Source organism: Phasianus colchicus, chromosome 1, assembly GCF_987193195.1.
Source record: "Phasianus colchicus chromosome 1, bPhaCol1.hap1.1, whole genome shotgun sequence".
NCBI classification, from domain to species: Eukaryota; Metazoa; Chordata; class Aves; order Galliformes; family Phasianidae; genus Phasianus; species Phasianus colchicus.
The window spans coordinates 170,633,860-170,661,758 of NC_143436.1; the positions used below are offsets into that span (position 1 = coordinate 170,633,860).

The 27,899-nt window shown below is 42.6% G+C and overlaps 1 protein-coding gene and 1 long non-coding RNA gene across 6 annotated transcripts in view; one reads left to right on the top strand and one right to left on the bottom strand.

Annotated features, from left to right (window-relative positions):
* LOC116244116 (uncharacterized) overlaps nucleotides 1–27,215 on the bottom strand; it is an 84,793-nt gene extending 57,578 nt beyond the window's left edge. The window contains exons 1-2 of the long non-coding RNA XR_016462158.1: nucleotides 26,816–27,215; nucleotides 2,024–2,072 (exon numbers count right to left, since the gene is read on the bottom strand). This is a non-coding gene — a long non-coding RNA (uncharacterized LOC116244116). The remainder of the gene's footprint in view (nucleotides 1–2,023; nucleotides 2,073–26,815) is intronic.
* Nucleotides 1–27,899, top strand: part of LOC116244209 (uncharacterized) — an 83,267-nt gene that overhangs the window by 20,115 nt on the left and 35,253 nt on the right. The window contains exons 6-9 of one of the 5 annotated variants that reach the window (XM_090132134.1): nucleotides 3,888–4,050; nucleotides 5,807–5,924; nucleotides 12,255–12,403; nucleotides 23,164–23,253. In XM_090132134.1, the coding sequence (XP_089988260.1) occupies nucleotides 5,826–5,924; nucleotides 12,255–12,403; nucleotides 23,164–23,253 (338 nt within the window). In that variant the 5' untranslated portion in view covers nucleotides 3,888–4,050; nucleotides 5,807–5,825. The other 4 variants (XR_016462138.1, XR_016462140.1, XR_016462141.1 and 1 more) reach the window with 4 other exon arrangements.

The following is a 27,899-nucleotide window of genomic DNA, read 5'->3' on the forward strand; positions in this document are numbered from 1 at the left end:
TGGTTTTTTTAAATTCAGGTGTTGGGTTTTTTTCTTTTATCCCATCTGTGAAACACCAAGTGTTGATAACCATCTGTGAAACAGCATTTGATGTAATGGCTATGACACTGCTTTAGAAATCTTATGAAATAGATTGTGTGGTTAGAAGAGTTGACATCTAAAAATGTATGTAATGGATATAGGTAATAAATGTTGCTTGGGAACTGTTACAGGGGAAAAAGAACTTAATTTGTGTACAATATACTGGTCTTAACTTTTTAGCTTTTTAAAATCTCTTTCTAAGTATCTTCCTGTATGCTCGTAAAGTACTTAAAGATACGAGTCATTGCATTTGCCAAAGCATTCAGTGCATCATTTAAAATTACTACCAAAGGAGAGAGGTGGATTCACTTCACATAACAGCTAAGCATAAAAATAATGATTCAGAAATAATCGTGTGGTTCCAGATCAGTAAAAATCATTTTGTTTTTCTATATGAGCAGAGCTCTGCACAGAACGGTGATCTCATTCTACCTTACCAGATTACAGTTACCTACATAGATTTTTAGGACTAAACTTTCTCCTGGTGATTTTGTAACTTTATTCAGAAAAAGGGGGAAATATAAACACTTAAATTTTAAGTAATCGCTCTTTGTCCCTGGTAAAAGATTGCATGCACAAGCTTTGTATTTCCCCCCAGGATTGGATCCATAATCCTTCAAGTTTTGCAATTACAGGGAATGTGCAGGTGAATAGGGAAAAGCAAATGTGAAAGGAAAAAATCAGATGGAGAGGAGGAAATTTCCCTTCCTTTACTTTACTTCCTTTACTTTTCCTGGAGAAATAAAGGCTGCGGGGTGACCTCATTGTAGCCTTTCAGTACCTACAGGGGGCCTACAAACAAGAGGGGAACCAACTCTTTGAAAGGGTAGATAACAGCAGGACAAGTGGAAATGGTTTTAAGGTGAAGAAGGGAAGATTTAGGTCAGATGTCAGGGAGAAGTTCTTTACAGAGAGAGTGGTGAGGTGCTGGAACAGGCTGCCCTGAGAGGTTGTGGATGCCCTGTCCCTGAAGGTGTTCAAGGCCAGGATGGATTGGGCCCTGAGCAGCCTGGTCTAGTATTAAATGGGGAGGTTGGTGACCCTGCCTGTGGTGGGGGGGTTTGCAGATCCATGATCCCTGAGGTCCCTTCCAACCTGGGCCATTCTGTGATTTACAGAAGGAAGGGCAAGATGAAAGTGTAATGAGCACAGGAGAAATAACAAGGTGAAAGGGGAGGAATAATGTTTAGTGCTCAGGCTTGTAATGCTTTGTGCTTGCATGGAAGATAGATTGAAACTTTTGTTTTCTGACTAACTGCTGTGCTGAGACGTACTTTATTCCATTTTTGCCTTAGTGTGGTTGCTTCTAAAGAAGGCTTGAAATGATCTTTCTGAGGCAACCTAAATCACAAAGTGCATTATCCTGCTAAAAAATGTCTCCCCCAATGTTCTGTCTTCCTAACCTAGCCATCTAAAAACACTGCTGGAAACACAAATAATAAAAAAGCCAGTAATATATATATAAATACATATATTTGCTGTTGTTAATTCCACTCACTGGCATTTGGGGCAGGGGACAGGCATACAGAAAGGCTGTAACACTCAACAGTGGCAAAAATTCTGTGCAAAACTTTGTTGTAATAATGATGGAAGTGAAAATTGGCCTTGTTTTTCAAGTTGTTTTTTTGTTAATTTTGTCCACACCGTGTTCGAGGCTATTCATTCTAGATGGAACACTTATAGCCAATACTTTACATACTATCTTCAAAGAGCAATATGAAATATAAGTGGTCGTCTAAATCAAGAAGAGGTTTATCCATCTCTACATCAGTTTGTCAGAACTTAAATGGAAAGTGAGACTGAGCAGAAAACTATAAATATATTAAAATATATTATAAAAATATAAATACATAAACTCCAACTGCTAATTTATCATCATTCAACCGGACTAGGCAAAGTCACTTTGTAAGCAAATGTAGGTATAGATCAACAGACTACTCACATGAGCCTTCATTACAGTTAGACATCAGCGTACGGATTTCATCCATAATCTGTAATAAAAGAACGTAAATTAGGAAGATGGCAAAAAAAGGTTTAATTCATTAGTTTGTTCATTTATATGTCTATATGTTTCTAAAGAGTGTATATGGCCTTAAAGCAGAGTAAATTGGGAAAGTATGGGTTTTTTTTTTAACTGCACAATTAATATTTATATAATGAGTAGTTCTGGTCTTCATGAGTTATAATGCTAAAAACTGTTTATTTTTTAACAAACCTCCTGTTCTCTTACATTCACTTGGTGCTATGCATAAAACACCTTAGCTTTCCACCTGAGCACCACTTCAGTGTCACTGAGCCCTAAGCTGATGCACAGCAGAGTGCATCCCTGCAAAACTGGGAACAGAAATGGGTGGTGCAGGGACAGCACCACCAGTGCCAATTCACAGTTAATTTTTGGGTGATAACATCTACTTCTTGGAAGGTAGAACAGCACAGTATTAATTTCTACTAATAAAAAGATACAGGCCTTCATAAGAATTACACTACGAATTGCTGTGTTACAGGATTCATTTTCATGTGTAGCATCTGTGCCATTGCACAGGAGAACTTGGACAGCAGTCTGTAAGGGCACCCAGTAACTGTAAGAAGGCTGAAAAACTAATGTAGCTGTGCTCTGTTCATTCAAAAAGGAAAATGAAATTAAAAGCAGACACGACTTTGAGAAGTTCTAGATAACAGACTTCATGCTGTATGTTAAATTTAGCTGCTACCATCATGTTGTTTTGCATTAGCGTTGTACTATGTTCCATCAAAAGTCTGTCATTCTTTAGATGATGTAAACTCTTCAGTGCAGAACTGTATTTCAAGCAGGGTAATATTTAGGTTTTAAAGACATCTTTTTAATTGCATTGACAGATCCATGTTGTCCTTATATAATAGGCAGGATTGGGGTGGCTGTATCCTGAAATAGTCACTGAAAACATAGTATGTGCAAGACTGTTACATGCATAGCTCTCCAAGGTGATATGAATTATGGTATGGTGGTGGTGGTATGGATTATGTCTCAGACTTACTATGCAAAAAAGTGCACACTCTGAACACTGTCCCATTGGAGTGTATTGCAAATTCCCCAGAGCAGTGCTCAGGAGGAAGCTCCTTTTCCCATCCTCTTTTCTTACTATTTATGCTTTGGTACTGCAGTTCTCTAAGAGCAGTGTCTTGCTTTTGCATCAGGGCTGGCAATCTGGTGTAGGGGGATAAAAAGCTTATCCCTTCAGACTGGAGCTTCTGCACACAGACAGGACTATGTATCAACATTAAAACCACTCCTGCACCCTTGACTCCCGTCTTTAAGTATAGCTCATTTAAAGTAACCATTAAAATCTGAGTATCCTATTTGTAAATAATCACTGAATTTGGTGGCAAATGACTGAAATATCAGCAGTGCCATTTTAAGTATCAGATACATGTGATATTTCCTGAATCACATCTTAACCTTGGGAATATAGAATCCCAGTCATGCCAAACTTTGACTTTAGATTACAGGAGTTAAGCTTAAGGCCCCAGTAGTACATAGATATGCCTAACAGAAGAGCAAACTTAATTTTGACTGGATCAGAATTCTTTTTTTGTGCTCAATATATTAATGTTTGGTAATAATAATTCAACAACAACAGCAACAAAAACCCATGATACAAACATACTGTGCAGATGACATAAACATGACATAAATATTCTGTGCAGATGAAAACTGTTAGTAAATTTTGTTTGTTCAGAATAAAGGAAGTTGCAAATGTGCTCTCTTTCATATTACTTTAATCTTAGCGTTGTTACCTGTAAGTATTCAGTGTTACTTATTCTCACAGAAACCTAGTGAACTTCAAGAAATTAATAACATTCCAAAGACACGGTTCAGAGTCCGAAATTTAAGCCTTAGGATGGGATGAATCGCCCTCTGGAGGTGCCCGTTTCAGACTACTGGCTTCACAGGAATCCTGCCTTAACTGCCTAGCTTAAACTAAAAGTCAAGTGAGTGGACTGTCACCAGAGGAGAGGAATAACTAAGCCATGCTGGGTCTTTTCTGTAGGCCTTTCTATTTGTTAAGAATAGCTACCTTATTCCTCACCTTTATTTGTCACTCTTCTTCTTGTACCGGTTATAAAATGAATAAGTACAGTTGTTACTGTCACTGTTTCCTGTGTATTTCCTACTTGTTTTTTCTTTTCCTGTCCCTTTTCATCATATTATCTTTCTCTGTCTTTTTATCTTTCCCTGGCTTTTTTTAGCTACTGTCTCTTCTGAAGCTTCTCATTTGCTCCCTCTCTGATCATCCTGCCTCCCGTCCTGAGAGCACTGTCCTAACTTCTGATCTGGATGACTGCTGACCATTTCCTCTGATGCTGATATCAGTGTTTTCTGTGAGAGACAGTGCTGTAGTGAAGAGACAGAAAGAGAAGAAGATGGCACTGCTGTGATTTGATTTTTGTACGGTTTTGAATCATCTAGAAGTATTGCTGTGATTGCAAATTAAGTGTGCTGGCTTCCTAATGAACTTGTAATTTAAAGATGTTTGTAGAAATGTAAAATCAAATGTGAACCACATTAAAGTCATTTAAATTTAACAAAATATAGCATTAGTCTTTTTTTTTTTTTTTTTTTTTTTAATTTGGAGACCAACATGGCTCACTTGCAGAAAGTGGGTTATATCTTAAAGGTTGTGGACTGGCAAATTCTGACTTATTGAAGGATAAAATTATTTTCCTCCTCCCTGCGGTAGTACTTTCTTTATTCAGACCCATCGCTTAAAAATCTCTCCTTCTGTTAAGTTTGTTTCCTTCTCTGTCTTCTCTTTTTTTACTTCCTTTTACTAGCTTAAGTTTCCTGTTCCTTTTCGCACTGGACTTTCCTAACTCTCTTGGTTCAAAACCAATCCATTTTCCTCTCACGTATACCTCCATCAGCCTAAACTACTGCCTTAAGCACGATCATACATATTTCTAAACACCGAGCAGATGTGCTGTTTCAGGACTTCCAATAGATAAGAAACTTAACCACTCAGTGACAGCATTTAAAGTATTTTACGCCACACATGGCTCACGGGAACCATGCCATCCACATCAGTGGCATAATAATTATGGACAGGCACAAACATTCCCATAAAAATACAAATTTAAGGTATTGGTTCAGTATAGGATTGCTAATTTAAAAGGAGCATCTGAAAGAAAGCAAACATTCTGCCTTCATAATTGGCGTTGCAGGAGTATTTAGATTTTATTTGCAGATAGATCTAAGAGGAAATGCTAGCACAAAGAGAGCTTTGTAGTGACAGTAATGGAAACAGTTAAAGTAAAAAAAAGAAAGACAACTAGAAGATGTACGTCCATAAAAGTAGTTGATCTTTTTTTATAAATCATGCTTGTTACAGCAGAAATCTGCAATAAAAGTTAATGTTTTCTGAGGGGTAGATACCTACACATTTTGTAATCTTTACTAAATGTTCTTTGCACAATCTGAACTCCTTGGATTTGACATAGTGCAGTGAAAGGAAAACTAAGTACATGATAAAATAGTGACATTTTGGAATTTTTCTGATATGTACAATATGGTTCTGCAGCCTCTTCTGGTACTTACGATAGCTTACAGTAATGATAGTAACTTATGACAAACTGCATGAGTGTGGCTGAGAATATCATTTGTGATGCCCAGAAGTTTTAAACCAGTGTAATTACAAGAATTCTGCATAATTTTGAGTCCATTAAAAGAGCTTTTTTTTTTTTTTTAAAGTCAGATTCATTTTCTGAGTATGAGGGTGACCTTATATACAAGAATTAGAAAGCAGAGCAATATTGGACTCAGAAGTAGTTATATGGAAGACGAGGATTTGGGTTGTATAATAACAGTGGTAAGTTTTTTATTAGAATGGATCTGCTGCAATTAATTTTATCGAATGAACCATACCAAAAATTATCCATGGAGAGAGAAAGAAAGACTTCTATGTAAAGCCTATTAGCATTATCCTCACATTATATAAAATGGCACGCATACAGTTAAATTATAGCTGCTGAAGTTCTGTCCTTTTCATTAACTATTTAATGTAACATAATAACATCCTGAAGCAGACTGTTACTTAATACCTTTATCAGTTTTACAGTAGTTATGGAACATGGTCTTATCATGAAAAATAATATAATTTTAAGATTGGCATATTATTGTTAGAGGGAAATACATCAAACTGAATTAGCATGGGAGAATCAACTTTGTTTTTGGGAGTACTGTATTGGCATTACATAAAGTACAAAACTATTGCTTGTTTAACTGTACTACTAACCTAAAATACAGGGTTGCAGTTTGAAGACAGAAGTATTTTTACACTCAAATTTGTGTTGGGTTTCTTAATTGCAATTTTTGGGTGACAATGTCTCAGTAAAAATAACCAGTTAAAATCTCTCTCTCTTCAATATATGAAGAATAGTGAGGAGAGCATAGCTGGAAATACTAACAAAGCAAGACAAGTTTTTGAGCAAATAAACAATGCAGCCATAGGGAAACACTTGCAAGAGAAGAATGACGTTGAGCGAATGCTACTCCACTGAGATGTGAAAATATACATAATCTAGAAACTCCAGGAAATAATCATGTGAAATTAGATATTTCTGTTCATAAACACAGCTTAGGTGCATGTGGTCTTGAGAGGTGCAGTGCCACAACAAATTCCATGAAATGCTTTTTGATTCCATTACAAACAGGCCTGGCTAAGGCATAAATAGAATATAACTATCTGTTTCTATATAAGGACGATCAGGTGAGGGAGCGTAATTTATAAAAACAGCCACCCTGCATGCAGCCCCTGCAGTTCACATGGCTGGCAGACACAGCAATAATATTACACATGGAAATGGAAGATCGAAGGCTAAGATGAAGGTTTATTTCATGTGACTCACTATAGGGCTGGGAAGAAGGACAGTGCTATGTATATGAAAATAAGGGTGTGAAAAAGCTTAACAGAGGATTTTGAATTATGTGCAAGAGTGTTCCCAAATAGGCTACAAGATATTGGTAAGATAGAGAATATTTTTCATATTATATTTATTATATCCAAGATAGAGGGTATTTTTTATCAGTACTTCTAGAAGAAGTAATGACAGCTAATTCAGTCCTGAATCTGATAGTAATCAGGAAAAAAAAAAACCAACAACAAACCTAAAATGAAGACCTTAAGTATGTACAGTACTTCTAGTTCAATATACGGTCCAGAAAAAACAGGAATCATTGTGAACATCAGTGGCAGAAAACTGCAGGGTTTGGGAAGTGACAGCAGAAAGCTGGTTCAGCACTAACACTGCAATAAAATAAGAATAAGGTTCCCCTGAAAACAAATGTTCAGTGAAGTAAAACACAAAATACTAAACAAAAAAAGGAACTGGGAATGCAAACTGTGAGTTTGCTATTGTGCAAAGATAAAACAGATTTCCCCAGTTGAAGAGACAGCAAACAAACACGGTAACTGTAAATACGGACAGGTATCCAACAGCACCCATGGCCCAGCTCTGTGCCGCTTCTGAGCAGGCCGAGCCCCCTGCTGTGGCCGCTGGGAGCTGACTGGGGCCTCTCCATGCCAGCAGCTCTCTGATAACAGGAGCACGAGGCAATGCACTGAGTCTCTGCCTTTATTTTCTTAGGCATCTGCGCTAGAAAACAAAAGGGCTGTGGTGCAGCTGCAGGTGGATAGCGTGTCACAGCTCCCATGCACACAACTGGCCATTCTGAGCGGCAGCTGTCCTTACTGCCTGCTGAGCACGATACCCAACCCATGCTGCTCCTCACACCTGGCTGTGCCTTCAGCTCAGTGCTTCTCGGCCTGGCCCAGAAGCACACCAAAAAGCACGCTAACAGCTCAAAGCCATAGGTTGTCCCATGGCAGAGCCCAAGCACACATCTGGGCCCTGCTCAGCTCAGTAACACAGATCAGCCTTATGAACGAGGTGCACCTGGCGGTGATTACAGCTGTACAGCCTGCTCTAAGATAAAACTGCAATGGCTTGAAAGCCACTCATCTACAGTTACCTTTCAGACTATGGTTTCTTCAACAGAAATGTCAATGAATGTATAAATTCTGATGTAAAGTGACTTAAAGATAACAAAGAAAATCTGAAAATGAATCACTAAGTTAAAGTCAGAGAAGAATAGCAAAAGGTAAAGCAGTGCTCACTTGACTGTATATTTAAATGAAATTGGAAAGCTGTGTAGGTGAATGAAGATTCTTTTCAAGGAAGCAAGGTTACAATAAAAAAAAACTGAATCATAGAAATATTAAGTTTGGAAGAGACCACTAAGATCATCTAGTTCAACTGTCAACCCAAAGAAGTTAGCATATGACTGGGTAAATAGATTTAGTTCATTAATATAAAGTATTTTGAGTCCTACGTATGTGGAGTTCCTTCTAGGATGCAAGCCTGGCATATAATGTGTTTGGTTATGGTGTTTTGTTCTTTTGAGAAGGATCTGATGCTGAAATGGGCATACTTCGGAGTAGTGATCTCATCCTGCACATGATGGAATAAGTGCTTTACTGAATATTTGTACAGATTTCTGAAAGGGATATGCAATAATATCTTAGGATTAATATAATCTCTGAATTACTTGGACAGTTTGCCAGTATGTGATGTAATTACTATTAGGTTCCAGGTCAAAGTTTGACCTAGTGAGGTCACCCGTTGTTTTCATTGTTGCTTCTGATTTTACAGGTTGTAGAAAGCTACGTGCGGGATACACAAAAAGAGGAAATAGCATTACATTCATGGTCTATTTTAAGACCTGGGATTAACTGCTTAACTTTGGAAACATTAAAAAAAAAAAGAGAGAGAGAGAGAAAACATGGCAAGTTGAACAGTATTAGAACGTGATCTGCTAGCATTCAGTTGAATACTGTCATTTAAGTTACTCAGATGTAGAGAGAGAAAACAATGTGCAGATTCTGCAAGGGCTTCAGCTTCTCTGGTGAGTGCTGAGGGTCTCTGTACTTTACTTGGCAAAATCAGCTCTTGAAATATCAATCTAACATGTAAACTCAAACTTATAACTCATAGGGATTATAAGAAGGATGCTGTCTCTTCATATGTTATGTCTGAAAATAGATAAAATTAAGGAGCTAATTAATAAGGAGTTGTTATGTATAGTGCTGTTACAACTACACCTATAATGTTTGAGGCATTCTGGTATGAAGTGTCACAGGCAGTTCAAAGGAAAATACCTACAATTCAGAACAGGGTCACCACTCTCATGAGAATTTACTGAATTTACTAAATTCACAAACAACTTGATTTTGCTCGATTAAAATTTCTGTATGCTTGATACTGACTAAATTTATTCAGTATATAAGGGACATAAATAAATAAATTGGGCAAAATTTTAGGATGCTGCAGATCAAAATAAAATGGCCAGAAGTTGAGAAGGAGAATTTGGGAGAAGGTGTTTGGAAACAGCATAGTAGGAAGCAATTCTTAATGTAATGCTGGGAAACAAATAGACCATCTTAACAGCTATTCAGGCATAGATTTGTCTATAGATTAACTAGCGTAACTTATTTGGAGAAGCAGTCCTTAAAAAGTCCAGAGCAAGTCCTTCAAGTCCTTAAGACTGAGCAGCTTTTCTGGAGGAACTAAGTGGCCTTTTCTGGCCTTACTGTACTGCTGGCATCCATATGTGCAATGTAGTGGGGAAATACATTCAGCAAAATCACATCTACAGTATTAATGTCTGATTCTATGCCTTTGCCTTCGGTATAGTTCTGTTTTTGCAAATAACAGAATAACATCTGTAAAGGCACGAGAATATCAGGGTGAAGAAAGTAGATTTGCATCCACGTGGATGGAGAAAAAAAAAAGCCAATGTCACATGTATTACATATCTGGCTGGGAAAAAAAAAAGTTCTTACAGTGACCTTGTAATTTTGAAATGCAAATGCATTATGTAAAATTCTGTAATTTCAGTTTCAGGAAATGGCATGAAACAAACAAAATATTTGAAGCTGTCCACTTCTCTCTGAGCCTAAAGTCTGAACTGTCAGAGCTGGCAGTTCCCATTTTGAGGGAAAAAAAGTCATTTTAAGGCTTCTCTGAAAAGAGATTTGGAAAAATACAGCAGATAGCACAGGTACGACTGGCTGCTGGAGAAGTGTTTGTAAACTGCTTCTCTGCTCACTGTGAATATGTTCAGTGCCCATCACTCTTGCTTAAATAGCCACGTGCTGAGGGGTTGCCTCTCTGTTCCCAGAGAAAGGGTTTTTTCCCATTACATTTGGGAGCTGTGGGCAGCAAGCTTCAACATGTCCAGGAGGTGACTGCATCAGAAATCATCAGAGAAGGTGTAAAAAGGCTTTTTTGACGTGGGAAATGGATGGCTGTGAGCAGGAGCTGCTTGGAGCCACAAAGTCCACTGTCTCAGGGAGAACACCTGGGTACTTTGGGGTCTGGATGCTTTGCAAATGGCTAGGTTAGTTAGATTACAGAGAACAACTACTAAATTTCAGGAATTCATTATGAAACTACCCTAAGAATGGATGATATGAATATTAAAAAGTATAACCAAACCGAAGAAACCACTTCTTAGAAGAACTTTCATATGTGACTGTGGTATAGTGGTACAGTCTGTGCGAGTGAAGTAGAGCAAAGAGGCAGAAAATCTGGGCTACATGTCATAGACCTCTGACCAGTTTTTCACTTTTTGTCTTTTTTTCCAAGGAAATAATTTGGAGATTCCTGGGATAAACTATCTTTGGTTAAAAATGTAAAGAGACTAGATTCTCCAAAGGCAGGCAGCTGGAAATAAATGTGAAGAAAGACAGCCACCGCAGCATTTAAAGCACTTCTTTGATCTGTTATCTTACATCCTTTGTTTTATTTTTCTTGGTCCAGAATATTTCGGCTTTATTCAGACAAAACTCATATTGAAAACAGCGCAGAATGTGACACACGTTTACCACAAACTAGTAACTCTGTAAACATCAAAAGGGACTCCACTGAATATTTCAGCTAGCAGCGTCCTTGTATCTCCGATTCAGAAGGCACTATGATCTGTTTTGAGGCAAGGGAGAGGGACGTGGGCTTTGAGTCAAACCTTCCTTCTGTTTATGCCTGATTCTTAAAGCAAAAAATACTTATGCTTCTCTGTCCATCTGTATGGCTGCTCATTTATTAAGAATGTTATCATTCTCGTTTTAGGCATTACACCTAAAAGTTAAGTATTACTAAACAGAAGGCATACAAAATCCCTGTTTAATCCACTACTTGAAAGGAAAAAAAATGAGAACAAGCCAATCATTCAAAGAGAATTAAGTGTCATTACTGATTTGCAAAAAAGTGACTGAAAAAATGGACAGATTTTGTTTTGTTTTGTGTTTTGTTTCAAGGCTCTGCGGGGCCTACTGCTCTACAACACCGCAAAACTCCAGAGGATATTGATAGCATGTACTTTTACAGATGAAACAAAATCAATCAAGCAAGCAAACAAGAAACACTTGAGCGAAATGGCCAGAAAAAAAAAGAAAAAAGCAAATAAAATTGCATCACTGTGTTAAAATAAAATCTAGAAAAAGGAAATGATTTCAATGTCCAGGTAGAAGAGAATCTGTAGGAGAACATATGAGTGAAAAGGCTTTTGCAGAGCGAGATTTATAAGGCGCAGTTTGAAAAAGCTGTGTTTGTTTAGTCTACAGAAGAAAGGACTGAGAGGAAAATAAAAGAATCTGACATCTAAAGATTATTGTGAAGAAGACAGTCATCAATTGTCTTTTGTAGCCTGTTGTGGAAGGACAAGAAAAGATTATCTTAATTTACAGCAAAGAAGAACGGGCCACATATTTGTGAAACACTTCTGAGTCCAAGGATGGGAAAAGACTGGAACTGTACTATCCAGAGATGCTGGAGCATCCTCCTCACTGGCAATTTAGAACACCTTAAACAATGAGTTTCTGTCATCACAGTGCGTTTATCCTCTTTCCTAACTCCATTAGCTCCACTGAACTCAATAAATAATCTGGAATTTAATAAGTAATTTGAAAATAAATTATGAAATGCAGAAATGAAATTAGCTAGTCTGAATGCACGATAAATCATTAAAAACACAGGCATCTTTTTATCAACAGAGGTATTTTTGTATTTTGTATGCCTTTTTGTATTCTAATTTTCACCGATTTTAACTTTGAACTTCACATGCATGTCCTCTGTATTTGCAGATCGTCAACAAGGACAAAAGTTCACCTATCTGTGCAGGCAGCACTGGTACCCTGACTGCACTATGTGACCCCCCACCCAGGAGGCTGTGTGCCTTCGTTCCAGCACCAGCAATGCACTTTTCCCTCGACTTCCAGCACATGCTTCTCAGGTATGTATGGCTTTGTTGATATTATGGGGAAATATACTGCATTCAAAACACATGTAGTTTCTTTTAAGTCATAAATAGATAACTAGAGCGTATTACTTTACAGAGTATCTGAAAAAGTCTTCTAAGCAAAACCAGAATTTTGATGATCAATTTTACTTTCTGTGGTTAGCAGCCTGTTTTTTGCTGTGATAAGTGAAGTCTGTTAGTAATAAAAATGAAACCTAGTATCTGTGCTGTCATAATGGAACCCCAAAGTGAAATTAGTTAGTGATATTAGAAAGTATCGCTTGTATTTGTGCTCCAAACCTCAATTTATCTTATTTTCCTGTAGTCAAAAACAACATTAAAGAAAAAGTATGGATCATGTTACTGACATTCATGGCCTTGATTATAATGTGAATCATTCACATGTATGCTTTCGGTAGGACATAAAATACGTGACACAGAAGAGCAAGGATACAGAGGGATGAGGATCATTTGGCTGTTCAGAATCCTGACAATGTTCAGTCTGCTCAGAATCCTGATGAGCACATCTGTTCTTTCTAAGAAACTCAATTTGAAGGAAAATGAGAAAAGCCTTTAACTGTATTTATTATCGTGATAAATAGTAAAAATGTAGATCTGTTCACTGCTGGAGAATTTCTGTGTTCATCTCAAACAATACTTAAAGGCTTCAGATTGAAGTGCTGCTCTTGCAGTGATAGTTGTTGTATTTGGTCTGTGGCAGCAAAGACTGCGAATATGTGAAAATGGGTATTTTTTGTACCTTCATTCAAACTGTGTGAGAAACATTTCAATTATTAGTAACAGCTGTATTAAAAATGTGAATAGCATACAGAGACTCAAATGATTTCTGCTTAGTTAACCTCCCAGAGAGGGAGGCTTAAGTAAGAAAGTAAAAGAAGAAGCAACCCTTCACTTCTGTAGACCTGTCTTGTTATCCTGCTCTGGAACCAAGGAGCTCCAGTGTAACGTTCCTCTTTTGTACAGCACGTGAGTCATCTAGGCTGGACCAGGACTTGGTTTAAGGAGTTTTTAAAGTAGAAATAGACATCTACTTAAGTTATTTGAGAACTGACTTAGAAGAAGACCACTATAGTCTCAAAGCCTATAAAACACAAAGCAGTCCAGACAAAGATTGTTGTCAATTTGATGTATGTAATTTTAGGAGTCTTATTTACCAACAGTAATTGACTGCATTATAGGTTTGTTTGCTACGGGCAAAGAATGCCCTATGTTAGAATTCCCACAGCACTGTGGAACAAGAATATAAATTACATACTACTGCTCCTTTATATTAATATAGTTTAGAAGAAAACCAGTTTTCTTCTGAGAAGCTTTGGGAAGAACACGTCTAGCAAATAACCTCAGAAGGTTTAATTCACACTTTTTAGTTTTTCTCACGAAAATCAAAGTAGTAGCTTATGATCCAAGATGTTTCATGAAGAGAGAATGATGTGAATTGTGAATGATGAATAGAACAAATTGAGAAAAATGTGAAGGCTTCTTTTACTTCAAATCAAAATCTAAGCTTGCCCACTTCTCATAACTTGCTTTTCAACGTATGCATAAAGTCTCTAATTTTAGTAATTGAATATTCACATTTATAGTTTGAAGTTATAAAATATTAACTATATTTTCAACATTCCCATTTAATATTTTATCAATCTGTTTGTATTGTTTTTTCAGACTGAAGAAAAGATTTTGTTAACCAGAGGTGATTTATTAGGAAGACAGTGTAGTTTCTCCACGTGTCCCAGTGAGGCGATTAAGAAAATCAATGCTCAGCGAGCTGTCTGTAATCTACTTCAGATAATATGATACTCAAGAAAAAAAAACCCTACAACTAATAGTATAGGATGCTCTAACTGCTATTTCAAAGGTGCCAATGATTGCGGCACTTAAAAACTTTGAAAACATTTTTTATGGATTAAATAAAGATATTTAGAAGCAGTAAGAATTACTAAGGAGCAGCTGAGAAGAAAAAGAATATATGCTGTTTGACTGAGTGAGGTAAACAACCATACACAATTAAACTGGAATGATGTGATAGAGAACAGAAGATTTTTTTAATCGAAGATGGACTGAGTGATACAAGGAAAGTATACCAAGAGAGTGGTGAGGTGCTGGCACAGGCTGCCCAGAGAGGACCTCTGTCCCTGGAGGTGTTCAAGGTCAGGCTGGATGGGGCCCTGGGCAGCCTGTTCTACTATTATATATGGAGGTTGGTGGCCTTGCATGCAGCAGAGGGGTTGGAACTCGATGATCCTTGAGGTCTCTTCCAACCCAAGCTGTTCTATGATTCTATGGTTCTGTAGTTCTATAGAGAACGTATAATTGGAAGGTGGGATAGAATTGGGAAAACATGGTGTGCAGTTGTTTTGAGTTATTCTGTCTTAACAGATTCAATATTATTTTAAAGAGATGGTAATCTGGTTTCTTAGCATAATCAAAATTAGACTGACCAAAGTGCTATAAACTGTACTTCAGAAAGACAGTCCCGTGGCCAATTTTGAGGAATAAGTTAAGAGAAGGTCAAAATTAAGAAAATATTTTCTCTGGAGTACTAGAGTTTGTATGTAGTTTGGGGCTCTCCATACTTATACTGTGATACACAGGAACAGTAATAAAGAGAAGGATGCTTTCTTAATGTAGTTTGCACGCATGTTAACTTCTGTAGCCTAGCTTTCCATCTAAGTTGGCCAAAGCACAGAAAATTATTTTAATTGCCCAATTTTTATGAAGCATGTGAATAACTCAGCTGGGGTACTTCTGGTTTCTTGAGTGCTTGAGTAGATAGAGTTCATTGCTGGTGTGTATGTGCCCTGTGAGCACAAGGACAATTTGGACGAGCAGAGTCTAATTATTAGACAGTGTCAGTGGATTACTTGAAGCACCCTTATGCTCTCTGTCCTCAGGGCATTAAACAGTGCTGTGAGTGCAAACATTCATGATTTCATTATTTCCATCATACCACAAAGGTGGAAACAGTGCAATATAAGTACTGTGTGATTCATTTAACTTTTATGTGTAATACTGTAATTAATTTCATGCAGTAAATTAGGTCTCCTACTGACTATTAAGAAATACAGTTTAAATTAATATACCAGATATGTCTCCTTCTACAGAGATAAGAGAGTCATGAGTTACTGAGGTTTAATATTTTCCCTAGCATGATTCTTCAGATCCTATTTATGACACAAGGAAACAGACAGTGGGGGGAGGAGGAAGGGGATTTCCCTAGGGGGAAAAAAAAAAAAAAAAGATCAGTTTATTTCTAAATTCCATGAATAAAGCTACAGTTATGCTTTAAGACAGTGTCTCATACTAAGTGTCTTAAAAGCTGTGATTCTGGGCTTCTAGGCCACACTGGTGCCCACAGCCCACTGACAGGGAAGTTGGCCGGAGGGCTGCGGTTCCAAGCACAAGCACGTGCACGTAGCAAGGGATGAAAGAGTCACCAGCAATATGGTGGCTCTTTGATTCATGTGTTTGAAAGTCCGTGGCCTGAAAAGAACTATTTTATTTTTATTTTCTGGATGCTCCCTGCAGGGACCTTGGCTTTGTGTTAAGTGCTTGATGTATTTAGAGCCCTGATAGCAGTGATCACCTCCGTAGTGTCTGTGCTGTCCATAGAGCTGTGTGACTTGCTCTTGTGCCTTCTCTATCCCTTTTTCCCTGAAAAGCTATCCAGCCAGTCACAAACAACAAACACCAGAAACAGATTCTTTTACAACAGATTGCAGAAGCAAATGTGCCACCACGGATTGCTAACAGAAGTGCTGTACCTACCACTTTCCTTCCAGAAGGGGCGAGTGGCTAGCCCTATGCTGTGAGCCATCAGTACTGTGACACTTCCATTTGCTATTTCAAATTTGGACTGAAGTTGGATCCGTGATTTCCTCACCAATCCCTAATTCTCAAGATCAGCCTGCAAAGCATCCTTTATACAGGGGCGCACACAGCAGATTCCTAGTTCTACAGAGAGCAACCCTTCACAAATCCTCCTCGTGAACCAAGAGACATATTTATTTTGTTCTGGTGTTCTTCCTGTCTCTCTCCCAAAAGCAATTGTCTTAGAAGACCATAAACTGAAGTGTAGTGCCACAACAGGTGATTGGCTCGGGTCACACGGGTCAAAAACCATAGAATCAATGGTTCTAGACCTAAAAAAACATCAACACTGATTTGAAACACGTGTTTACAGGGTTGCTGAACAGCAGCAAGTCAGTTAAACTCACTCCCAAGTATCTGTTAAGCTCACTGAAAGCATTTTAGCATTTACGGTCTCTCACAAGGCATACTGTACTTTGTCTACATTCTGCACAGAGTTGACCTGTTGCTGCCCAGCACCAAATCAAATGGTGTGGCACATGAAGTCCTCTCATCGTGAAACTTGGGGCAAACCAATCACATGTCCTCAGTATGGTGTCATCTTCCTACTGGATGTGCCTGGAGCCTGTTCAGATACAGGGATTTGCTCCCACTGAAAGTCTCTGTGATGCCTGGGAGATGTTCTCTGTGTATCTTTGAGTCAGGACCCACTGCCTTGAACCAGAAATACACTAGGTTTTGTTTTTCAGAGGCTTGCTGAACGAGCGCTGATAGTCAAAGTGATAACCAATGATATGTTTTGTCAGCGAGCCAGTGAGAGGTAAGACTGTTCAGTAACTTTCACACACACAGTTTCAGTAACTTGACACACACCAGGGAACTTTTGGGGTTATTGTTAAGAGGTTCTGACCCTTCCTGACCTTCAGTCCATCTAACCACCATAATGGGGAGCCAGTCTTCCAGAGGAACCATTTTCAAATGGGAAATCCTAAATGGGCTCGTTCATGACGAGTAGGTGCCCCATTCTACCAGGAGCGACACTGACAGTTCCAGGAAAGATGCCCTGCTGACCTGCCTAGGAACATGAGTTGTGGATGCCTTTTCCTTTTACCTTTCTTTGTGTTGTGTGAAACTTTCAGCACTGTCTCTTTACTTGCTTAGTCAAATACATTCTTCTGAAGAAATAATTAGATCCTGCAGCCAAACCCAGGATGGCTGTAACTGGGTCTGGGTGTTGCCAGTGTGAAATTTACTGACAGAAACTGTTTCACAGCAGTACAGAATATTTTGTCTTACACAGAGTACCTTTCACTAAAGTTACCCTTAAACCTAAATTGGAAGACTTTCTGTTCATGTATCTTTGCATCATCAGCATTTCCCCTAACCTCTGCTTTCAGTAGTATTGTGCTGTTTAAGAACTTTGACACTACCTGGAATTCTACAGAATGTCTCTGTACTGGGACACAATATGTCTTACCTTGCAGTAAGGTTTCTGAACAGACTCTGTTCATATTTTTACCTAAGAATGAAGATGGGTCCCACTTATTCATCTTAATATTTATTCACCAATAGAAACTGGACCTTTCTGTCTGCTTGAGAGACATTCCTGTGCCTTGTAAAACACGTAGCAAGGAAAATGAGAATATATTCCACGAATCTCCTATGGAAATACTAGGAAATTCTCACAAGCTTCTGCTGTTTTAATTATTGTCAGCTCTGCCTGATTAAGGTCTGCTGCCAAACTCCAGAAACAAAGTCTTGCTCCCTTAGAGAAAGGCTTGAACTACTTCACGTTTTTACTTCAGCTTTCAGCTGAACTTTACACCGATTCTTTGAGCTTTAATTCTTAGCAAGTGATATTCTTAGAACGGGGCTAATTTCTGTGGAATAGCAAATTTTCTTCTCTTTATTTCCACTCCCTGCTATTCTTCTAGATTCTGCTTGCAGAAAGACCAGCAGGGCTTTAAGAGTGCAATATGCATGACTGCATCTTTTCCTCCAATGCATCATCCCTAACAGTGGGAAAGAGTGGCTCTCCCCAAGTGTGCTCGGTGGAGCTTCCAGTTCCCTGGGATCTTGGAAGGCCTTCTGTACAAGAGCAGCTCCAGCATCTGCCACAGAGAGTGGGCTGAACAGTGCCCGAGAGCTAAGAACAAAAAGGTTTCCAGCACAGAGACTACGGCCTCTACTTCAGTCTTTAATTGCCCCTCCGATGCTTCTTCAACATAGCAATAAATATTTTAAAATGGCACATGAAAAGGATGGACAGGGATCAACTTTCTACCTTCGCTATCAATACAGGAATGAGGGTGCATCGGATGAAGCTGGCAGTAGGCAAGTTCAAAGCAAATAGTATAATAAATTGTATTATTTTATATGCACATGGGTAATATACTTGTGACATTCTTTGCCTTAAGATAGTACAGATAGTACATGTAGTACAAATAGCTCACGTGGACCCAAGGAGGGGCTGCAGAAGAACGTGAGAAGGGTTCTAGTGAAGGTCACTGAGCAGACAGATCACATCAAACCAGGGACACACCCGAGCTAAACATTGGGTACTGGCACCATGGGCAATGTCAAGTGTGCTGGTCCTGGTCCTGCTGCTCACTTGGCTAGGAACTGGCCTATGCCTGCTGTCAGAGGTGGGTTCATGGACAGCCCAACATCTTTTCCATTCTAAAATACAGCCCAATCTTACAGTAATGAAACAATACTTTCAGGACCATTCTACAGTTCAACTAATAAGAGCCAACCCGAGTAACGTGTTAGTGAAATGCCTCTACCTTCTCTCTTTTTCTTTGCTTAATCTTGGTTTTACCTAAACCAAAATTGATCTCTTTAGAAACTTGCTGTTACCACTGTAATTTTGACCAGTGATTTTTCTTCTTCCTTATGCTTGCTTTCAGATTCTCTCTGCTACAAGAAAGGAAATCTTTCAGTCCACTAAACAAACAAACAAACAAACAAACAAACAAAAAACTACCAAAAAACCTCCCCAAAAACTAGAAAATTCATGGGATAGCTTGGTTTCCAACACAGTAATCTGGGAGCAGGAATTACATTCTGATCCATATTAAGCAAATCAGTTGAATCCACAGATCTGTAATGCCGATCTGTAAGGCACAATTCAAAACTGAGCAGGCCAGTATCCCAGTCTTTGGACCTTGTCAGTAATAATTTTCTTCCTTTCCACTTGAGAAGTGGTCCTGGTGCTAGGTTTATGCTCCAGCGTCACGCAGGAAGGAAATTCAATGGGAAGCCTCTATCTTTAGCAGAGCTTAATGCCATTATTGCTTACATTCAGTTCCCTGGTTCGTTTAAACTCTCTCCGACTGCCAGTCCATGGGCCTGGGTGAGTGCAGTGGAACTCAAGGGTAAGGGGAACTGGAGGGGATGGAGGATCTGGGGCCCTTTGTGGCATCCTCCCACGCTCTGCCTCCTGGCGCTGGTAAACCTGCACTTGAACAGCCAGTGCTGTTTTTTACTGAAAAAAAAAGAAAGCAAAAAGCTTCTCCTGTTTGGCTTTACTTTTAACACCTCAGGTGTTGAGCAAATTAAGGCAAACCTCTCTGCCAGGGCTCTGTCTCTTTAACTTCATGCGTACACCAGCAGGCACAGTAGGAACCCGTTCTGTTCTGAACGCTCCGTAGCATTAAGTGGCTGATAAATCAGAAAAGAGGGAATCCACATTTTCTATTGCTTCTGTGGCCTACTGGAATGATTAATATAAGTTTAATGAGTTATATATGTATACTTTATTTTATTTAAATTAAATGTTTCTTTTTTTAACAAGACCACTTAAAATTAAATATGGAAGTAGGGCAGCCTGTTCTAAGGTTACATTTACTGTAGGTATTTTAAAATAACACAATAAAAATGCTACACGACACATTTTTTGACGCCAGATTTTTAGAGCAAGTCAAACCACTGAAGGGGTGGGAGTCACTGCCAGAGCGCTTGGAACTATAACCCACAGAATGCTGAAGCTGCTTCCGATAGCTTTTCCTTCTTTTAACGTACTCATTTACTTTACGTTCAAAGTGGAGGGCTCCATTGAGGGATGAAAAAGCAGGCAATCTCCTTTTCTTTCTCATCGAGCCCCTGCGTGAAGACTGCGAGAGGATGAGATGTACCAGCCCTAAAGTCTTGAAGGTCGTGCTGACCAGAAACAATCACTGCAGCTCACCAGCTAGCAGTGATTAGTCCTTGCTGAATAAATCAGCTCGCAGTGCACTATGTCCTGATCAGGCTATTCTTTTTCTTACACGTTACGTACATCCACGGTTATTTAATTAAACTGATAAAAAATGAAGTGCTCTTTTGCTACTTTTTAATTGAATTCCGCTTTCCGTCTACACGGAGTTTACAAATCAGAATTGGAAGGCTTAAACCCGTAGTAAAGAAAACCCCCTTTTCTATCACACCATCATGCCCCCATTTCTATCACACCATCATATCAACCCCCATTTTCTATCACAAGATGTGAAAATTAAGAACCAGAGGTTTGCTTTATAGGAGAATAAGTAAGAATTGTGCAGTGAGGGAATAACAATCCGGATGACCAAAATGTTTTGTGAGTGGCTGTCTTTAATTGAATAAGGGCCTTGAACACTGAAATAAAATAACGCAAATATAAATCCATCCCAAAACAGACGGAATAAGGCAGGGTCCTTCTCTTCTCTGTTTGGAGAGGTAGTTAAAAAGGATCGTTTAACTCAGAGACACAAAGCGATGCATCCAGGCAGCTGCTGCTCGTGTTGGGGCAGCAGCACCCATTGCCTCTGCCCCTGCCTCCAAGGTGCTGCAGCCGCTTACGGGGAGTAAATGGAGGTGCTGGGACCTGGCCAGGGGGAAAGGTAGAAGGTGACCTGAGGTTAGATGACCCTGACAGTCAAGTGTGCTGCCTTGACAAAGCGCAGTGGCTTGACAATTGCTCGAGGCTTGCAAAACATTGCGTTATCGTGTTCATGCTGTATCCACTGATAGAGATTGTTTTCCTTGTACGTGCTGGGTATTTCTAACTCCACCGAACCTACTGATGTGTGAAAACAGAGATAAGTTCCAACTGGAGGCCTCCAGCTTGAAAGTCTGAAACTTGGAGCGTCTGCGTTGTCTGAGTTATTCCTTTGGGCTAGCGGCCTCTGTCTTTAAGTGAGGAGCCGATCCATGCCCAGCATCTACACTGCTCTTTGAAATGCTTTTTTATTTTTTATTTTTTGAATGGTGCCTTTGTTAGAGCTGGAGAAGTTGCAGTGAAAGAATATCTCAGTTTTGTGCTCGATGAATGCCTTTGTATTAATTCTTTCTCTGCATAGGTTTGAGCAGTAGGGCTGGTGGGTACATGAACAACTTGCAGTGGGGCACTCCACGCTCACAGCTCAGTGTTGAAGGCAAATGTAGAAGCTCAGCATTGAGTACATATTTTATACATTGGAAGAACTTAATTTGTTTTCCTCTGTGCTATAACAGAACTTCCTTTTGAAGTGCTGTCTGCCGTTACTGTTTCTTCCCCATTCAGCAGAAGTTTTAGTGACAGTGTAAACACCAGCCTCTTTCAGCCGAAGATTTTGCTTTCCATAAAAGCCTTTTTATGCAAAGTGGCCTGAAAGAATTTTATCTTCCTATATTTTTGCTTATATCTTAACATTTGCTTAAGTATCAAGGAGCTTCTCAGTGCAAGGAAAGATGCAGAAATACATAAAAGGATTTTTAAAAATAGATTTGTAAAATAAAAACAAAGAAGTGGGAAGCAGCATGCAATGCACAGCAGACATGGGCTGCAGTGGTTAGGGAGGTGTGTGCCTGTGCTGAGGACCACTGCAGACTGCCAGGGTCAGGACATGGTCACGAATGACCTCAGGGGCACAGAGAGGCAGAACCTTTGATTTGCAAGAGAATTCATTTGCACAGCATTAGAAAGTAAAGAGGGTAACAGCCTTGCTGAACGCTCTGGTCATCAAACTTAGCATCTTCCATTCAAATCCTCATCTTTCCCTCCATTTTTGTGCCCCTTGTATATTTCCAGCAGCCTCTCTCTCCGTATGGTTGACTTTCATGCACCAGAAAAGGACAGTTTTGCTGGTAAATGTGTTCTCACGTGACACAACCTGTCATTATTTTAATTCCTGCTTTCAAATGAAATGTCTGCCAGTCTGTATGTTAAAATTGGGTATTTTTCACCACTACATTAAGGGTAGCTGAATGTGACATACAGCTTTTTATCTGTAGAGCTCAATGTATTTTTAAGCCTTGACTGAGATTTTGCTCCTTTTAAAACTCACAGAGCCCAGGTAGAAGTGGCTAAGACAAGGTTAAACCGTTCGTATCTTGTCACCCCATGATTATACAGCTTCTCTCATCTCTGTGTACTTTTATACAGCCTGGAATCATAGAATCAGAGTCACAGAATGGCTTGGGTTGGAAGGGATCTCAAAGAGCATCCAGTTCCAGCTCCCTGCCATGGGCAGGGCTATCGACCACTGAGTTAGGCACTAGAATCTATTCAGTGCTTTGTGCTGGATCTCCTACTGCTCCCCAGAACTTTCCCTGTTCCAACACAGAGGAAGGCTCGTGGCTTCCTTCTGCAGTTCCTTAACACACATGGGCATGGAGATCCTGTATGCATATTTCATCTCTTTGGTCCAGTGAGGGGTAGGACAGCTTTAACTGTCCTGATCTTAAAAGTTTGGAGGCAGGGACAGAATTATGGCCCTAACCTAAACTTCCATTCCAAACCATCATCCGTCTCCTACCTTGGCACAGATCTAACATCAGCTGTGTGGTGTAACTTGAAATCATCTGCACTCAGGTGGTGGGAAGAAAGACATAGCAATGATATTTTTCAACATGCTAATCGATCCAGTTTATTTAAGCTTAGGAAATTAGGCAAAGGCACTCGATTTCTTTATTTCATTCATTTACAGGTCGACTTTACCTGCAGTGCTGAGCTACTGTGACAGCATGGCTTTTGTGACTTGCGTCGAGCAGGAAGCTTTCAAAGCCACGTGCCAAAGGTAAGTCAGCTTAATAACTTTCTTATTTGTTTACATCCCTGCAAATATTGTACGTTTGCAAGGGAACTTGGAGGGGAATTGGAGGCTGGCTCTGTGGATAAGACACAGCCCCGGGAGCAGGGAGCCCTGAGAGCTTTGCTCCCAGTGCTCTCACTGTACCGAGGAGGTGCACATGCTGCTCCAGCTTTAAAATAGTGCAACTCGATCCTTCCTCCACGGCTCAGAGCCTGGGGGTGGGGAGGGAGGTGAAAGAATAGCCCAGATCCTCCTTCCCGTTTTGGGTCTGGTTTACTATCTTGGGTGAAGAGAACATTAACCGTGCGTGTCGTTACGAGGGAGGATCCTTTGCTCGCCTTTGCTCTCACCTTTTGCTGTTCTCGTGGCACAGGCCAGGTTTAATCTAGTCTGCATTAGGAGAAAATACACGGCGCAATGGGCTGCCTCCTCATTTTCATTTTCCCTCACTGCTATGTAAATCATAGCTCTAAGCTTGCAAGGGGTTGTGAAACCAAAGGGGTTGCACCGATGGGGAGCTCCTTCTGGTTAGTCCTGAGTGTTTGTCACGCTGCTTAGCATTGTAAAACTTCAACAAACCAAGGCTCAGATCAAAAGAGACCGCCTGATATTTCCCTAAGCAACACATGAAGAAAAAATATTGTCAAACGAAAAGCAATTTACTGAGGAAATCTTTATAAACACGGACAGACAACGTGCAAGTCAGAAAAGCACCGTACTGGAGTTTCACTTGCGGGTAGAGATTTCAAGTTCTCCAGATAGAGTGGCTCATAGATTTGACTTGGAAAAGCGACCAACATTAATATTTAGCCAGGGGCTGTGACAGCCAATCAGTACACTGCCATACAGTGGGATCTTTGTGAAATTTATTCTTTTATAAGAAAGGATGTTCGTGCACGTAGCACATTGAGCCAGAAACAAGGATATGAAGAGCCCTGAAAAAGTACAGTTGTTTTCATATCCTTTTTTGCCAGCTAACGCTGCCTCCTTTTCTGCACATCTCTTTTTTAATTCTTCGTGCAGTCTGAAGCGCCTGTTTCTCACCTGATGAACTACTGCAGGTTTCCTAACGTGCTGCCATCCTTTATATTTGATATATTTGTGGCTCTGACCTGGGCTGAGAGTTTGCTTTCGGTCTGTGCTGGGTGCCTCCTTTGTACACGTTCTAAAGCAACGCCCCGGTTAACTAACAGCATTTACACATACGCAGTATGAAGAATGTTAACTGCACTTAGAGAAACTACTCATCAAAGCTGTCACTTACGACTTTTTATGAAGCACGAATGCTAAGCTCGAAAACTGTTCTATAGAGATCCCTCAGCACCATGGAGGGTGAGGCAGGACCCGGCAGTAGGGCTCAAGAGGAGGAACTGCTGAGAACGACACTTCTCGTTTCCAGAAATGAGAAGAACCGAGAGCTGCGTGCAGATTCCTCCAGGAATGCGATGAGAAGGGCTGCACCATCCCTGTCCTGCTGCGGGAAGGGAGGCACTTCTCTCTCCTTTCCCACTTTCTATAAAACACCACTTACTATAAAAGGACAGCTGGATCCGTGCCGCTCCTTCTGTGCCTCAGGCTCCATTTTTTAAAACTTTTTTTTCTTTTTTTTCTGCCCTCACCTTCCCCATCACCAACAAGCGCTGCGTTTTTCCGCCGTTAAACAGTTCGGCCATCCGGAGGGGACACCTCGGAGCTCAGACGGGCCGGGTGCGGGCTCCCCAAAAGCGGCAGCCTCGTTAACTCCGCACGGCGCTGCTTGTCGGCGCAGAGCAGGACGCGGGGGCTGCCGCGGGGCCGGGGGGGCAGCGCTGCCCGCAGCCGCGTTCCCGACCCGGGGCCGGCCTTAGCGGTGGGGCGGAAGGGAAGCGTTGCGAGCTCGAAACGAAAGCTTTAGGAACTCGCGGCCGAGGCCTTCACGGCCACAGGGGAAAACCGCGTGTGACTAGCAGGACCTGCGAGGCGGCATTTCTGGAGAGAGCCGGGAGCGAAGAGCTAAAATATATTTAAAGAATTGAAGTATTGGGCACGGTCGCAGGGACGGCCTTTTTCAAGCCGCGTACGAGAAGGGACGGCCGTAACGTAGCCGCGTACGCAACTGGGGCGATCAAAAAGCAAAACAGACGCGGGGAAACGAGAAGCGAGCGGGCGACGTCTGTGCCAACCCGCGAGGGCCCTTTGCTGACCGCGCCCGGAGCGCTGCGGCACGGCGGCTGGCTCAGCCCACGGCCCTGCACGGCGCCGTCCCGCTGCCCCGAGCCGCAGCCGCAGCGCGGAGAGGCTTCGACCCCTCTGAGCCCCGCTGCCGGGGCGCTTAGCGAGGGGGAGATGCGTACAGAATGTACCGAGAATTCAGGCGAGGGGCGAAACGCTCGCTCGCTGGAGCGGAGGAAACGGAGCGGAGCTACAACCTAGCAGGACAAAGGAGACACTATTGACTCATTCCAGACTGCCGACTTAGCAGCTCAACTTTGTTTCCTTTTAACTTTAGTAACAGTAGGAGCTCAGAGCTCCCCGCTCGATTTTCTGCGCAAATAGAAACACCTGGACTTCAAAACAGCAACGCTCTTTGAAGCCACCCCGAGCCATTAACACATTAAAAACTCCGTGCGCTGCCGAGCAGGGCCGGGCGGTTGCCTAAATCCCGCACTAAGCCGGTGCCCGCTCGGGGGAGAATTTTGCACTGCTGCCTTAAACTCGCAACAAGTTTCAAAAGTGTAAAAAAAAAAAAAAAAAAAAAAAAAACCACTTTTTTTTTTTTTGATCTTTGCTACGGGCTTTGCAAGCGGGTAAGTAGGCGCTGTTATCTTTGCGCGGGGTTAAAAGGAAAAAAAGGGGGGGAAAAAAAAAAAAAAAGAAAAAAGAAAAAAAGAAAGCATTTTTGCTGTTTTCCCGCACCCCGAGCTTAGGAGCACCAGCGTGGGGCGCGCCAACCGCGGACGCGCGCCGGCGCGCGCGGAGCGTGACAGCCGCGCACAGAGCGGGGGAGGGAGGGGGGGAGAGAGAGAGAGAGAGAGAGGGGTGGGCGGGGCCTCGGCGTCCCATTGGCCAGGCGCGCTGTCGCTCAATCGACGTCACAATACGGCTGGGGCAGCACTGTAAACACTCGGCGGCGCGGGTGTGTGTGAGCGCGGGGGCGCGCCTTTCTCCGAGCCCGAGCCGGGGTGGGGGGGAACGCGCGCCTCCGAGAAGGGAGGATGCGCGCTCCCGAGGTGTCGGGTGCGCGCACGCTAAGGTAGCATCACTACAGAAGGGATGATGTAATTCTCCCTCCGCGGGGGGTTGGGGGGGCAGGGGGGTGTTTGGGACACGCGTGATCGTGACCAGCATCCCCCCCACCTCCCGCTGAGCGCGGCGGGAGGAGGAAGAGAAAGGGGAAGACGCGTGAACACCCCCACCGCGCCGATAAAAGCACCCCGCCGGGCGCGGGAGCTGCGCGTGGGGGCGCGGAGCCGCGCGTGGGGAGAGGGGTTCGGCCCGCGGTGCGGCGCGGCGCGGCGGGCGGGGAGCGCCTCCCGCCTCCCCCCGGCCCTCCCCGCCCGGCACTTACTGTCAGCGGGGGAAGCCCGGCGCCGAGCCGCTCCGCCGCTCGCAGGACGGTGCCAGCGCAGCAGACAACGAGGAATCAAAAAATAATCGCGCACGGATCTGTAATCTTCCAGTAGCGAGAGAGCGGCGGGGGGAGGGGGAAGGAGGCTTCGCTTTTGAAAGCGGTGGCGAAAAAATCAAATCAAAATAACGCCCCCCACCCCCCCGGTTGCCTTTTTTGTGCAGTTTCAGCAAAGCTGCGAGGAAGTTGCTCCTTTTGTTCCACTATTTATAGATTGCGTCAACATTGCGAAAAGGAGAAGGCGGAGCGGCGGCACTCGCTCCTCGCCGGGGGACGGGCCGCGGGGACGGGGACGGGGAGGGGGGGCGACACGGCGAACAGCCCGGCGCACACGCGCGACCTCGGGCACCCGCCGGCCCCCCCCTCCCGGGCCGCGCCCCGCGGCTCCGTGTGCCGGGGCGGGCGGCACGGCGCGGCTCCGCTCGGTGCGGTGCGGCACGGCGCGGCTCGGCGCCGCCCCGCAGCCCGCAGCGGGAGGCGGTGCGCGCAGAGAAACCTGTTGCGGCCTCGGGGAGGCCGGGGCCGGGGAGGCCGAGCGGCGAGGAGCGACCCGTGCCCTTCGCAGGTGCAGCCGGCCGGCAGCGCGCTGCTCCCCGACCCCGGCGGGATCGGGGGGAGGACGGGCAGCGCGGAGCCGCTCGGGCCGGATCGCTTTCGGCTTTCCACCGAGAAACGCGAGCGCACTTTGCTGGCCACGGGCCAATGTTTTCTAAAGTGAATGTAAACAAAGAAAACTGCAAACACGAGAGGAGGGCCTTCCCCCGCGGTCGGGGCGAGGGAACGCGTTCCCGAGCGGTGCCGGCCTCCGTTCCACGCGGCGCACCGTCCAGACCCGGCCCGGCCCCGCGGGACCCGGCTGTCCGCGGTCGCGGGGCCGCAGGCCGACGTGCCCCGTGCGGGCGGAGGCTTCGGTCCTCCCCCGGCCTCGGGGCGCTGCCCTCCCGCCGACAGCGGGGCGAGGCCGAGCGGGCTCGGGCCGGGCAGGGCGGGAGCTGGGATTCCCCCCCGAGCCGCCCGCGTGAGA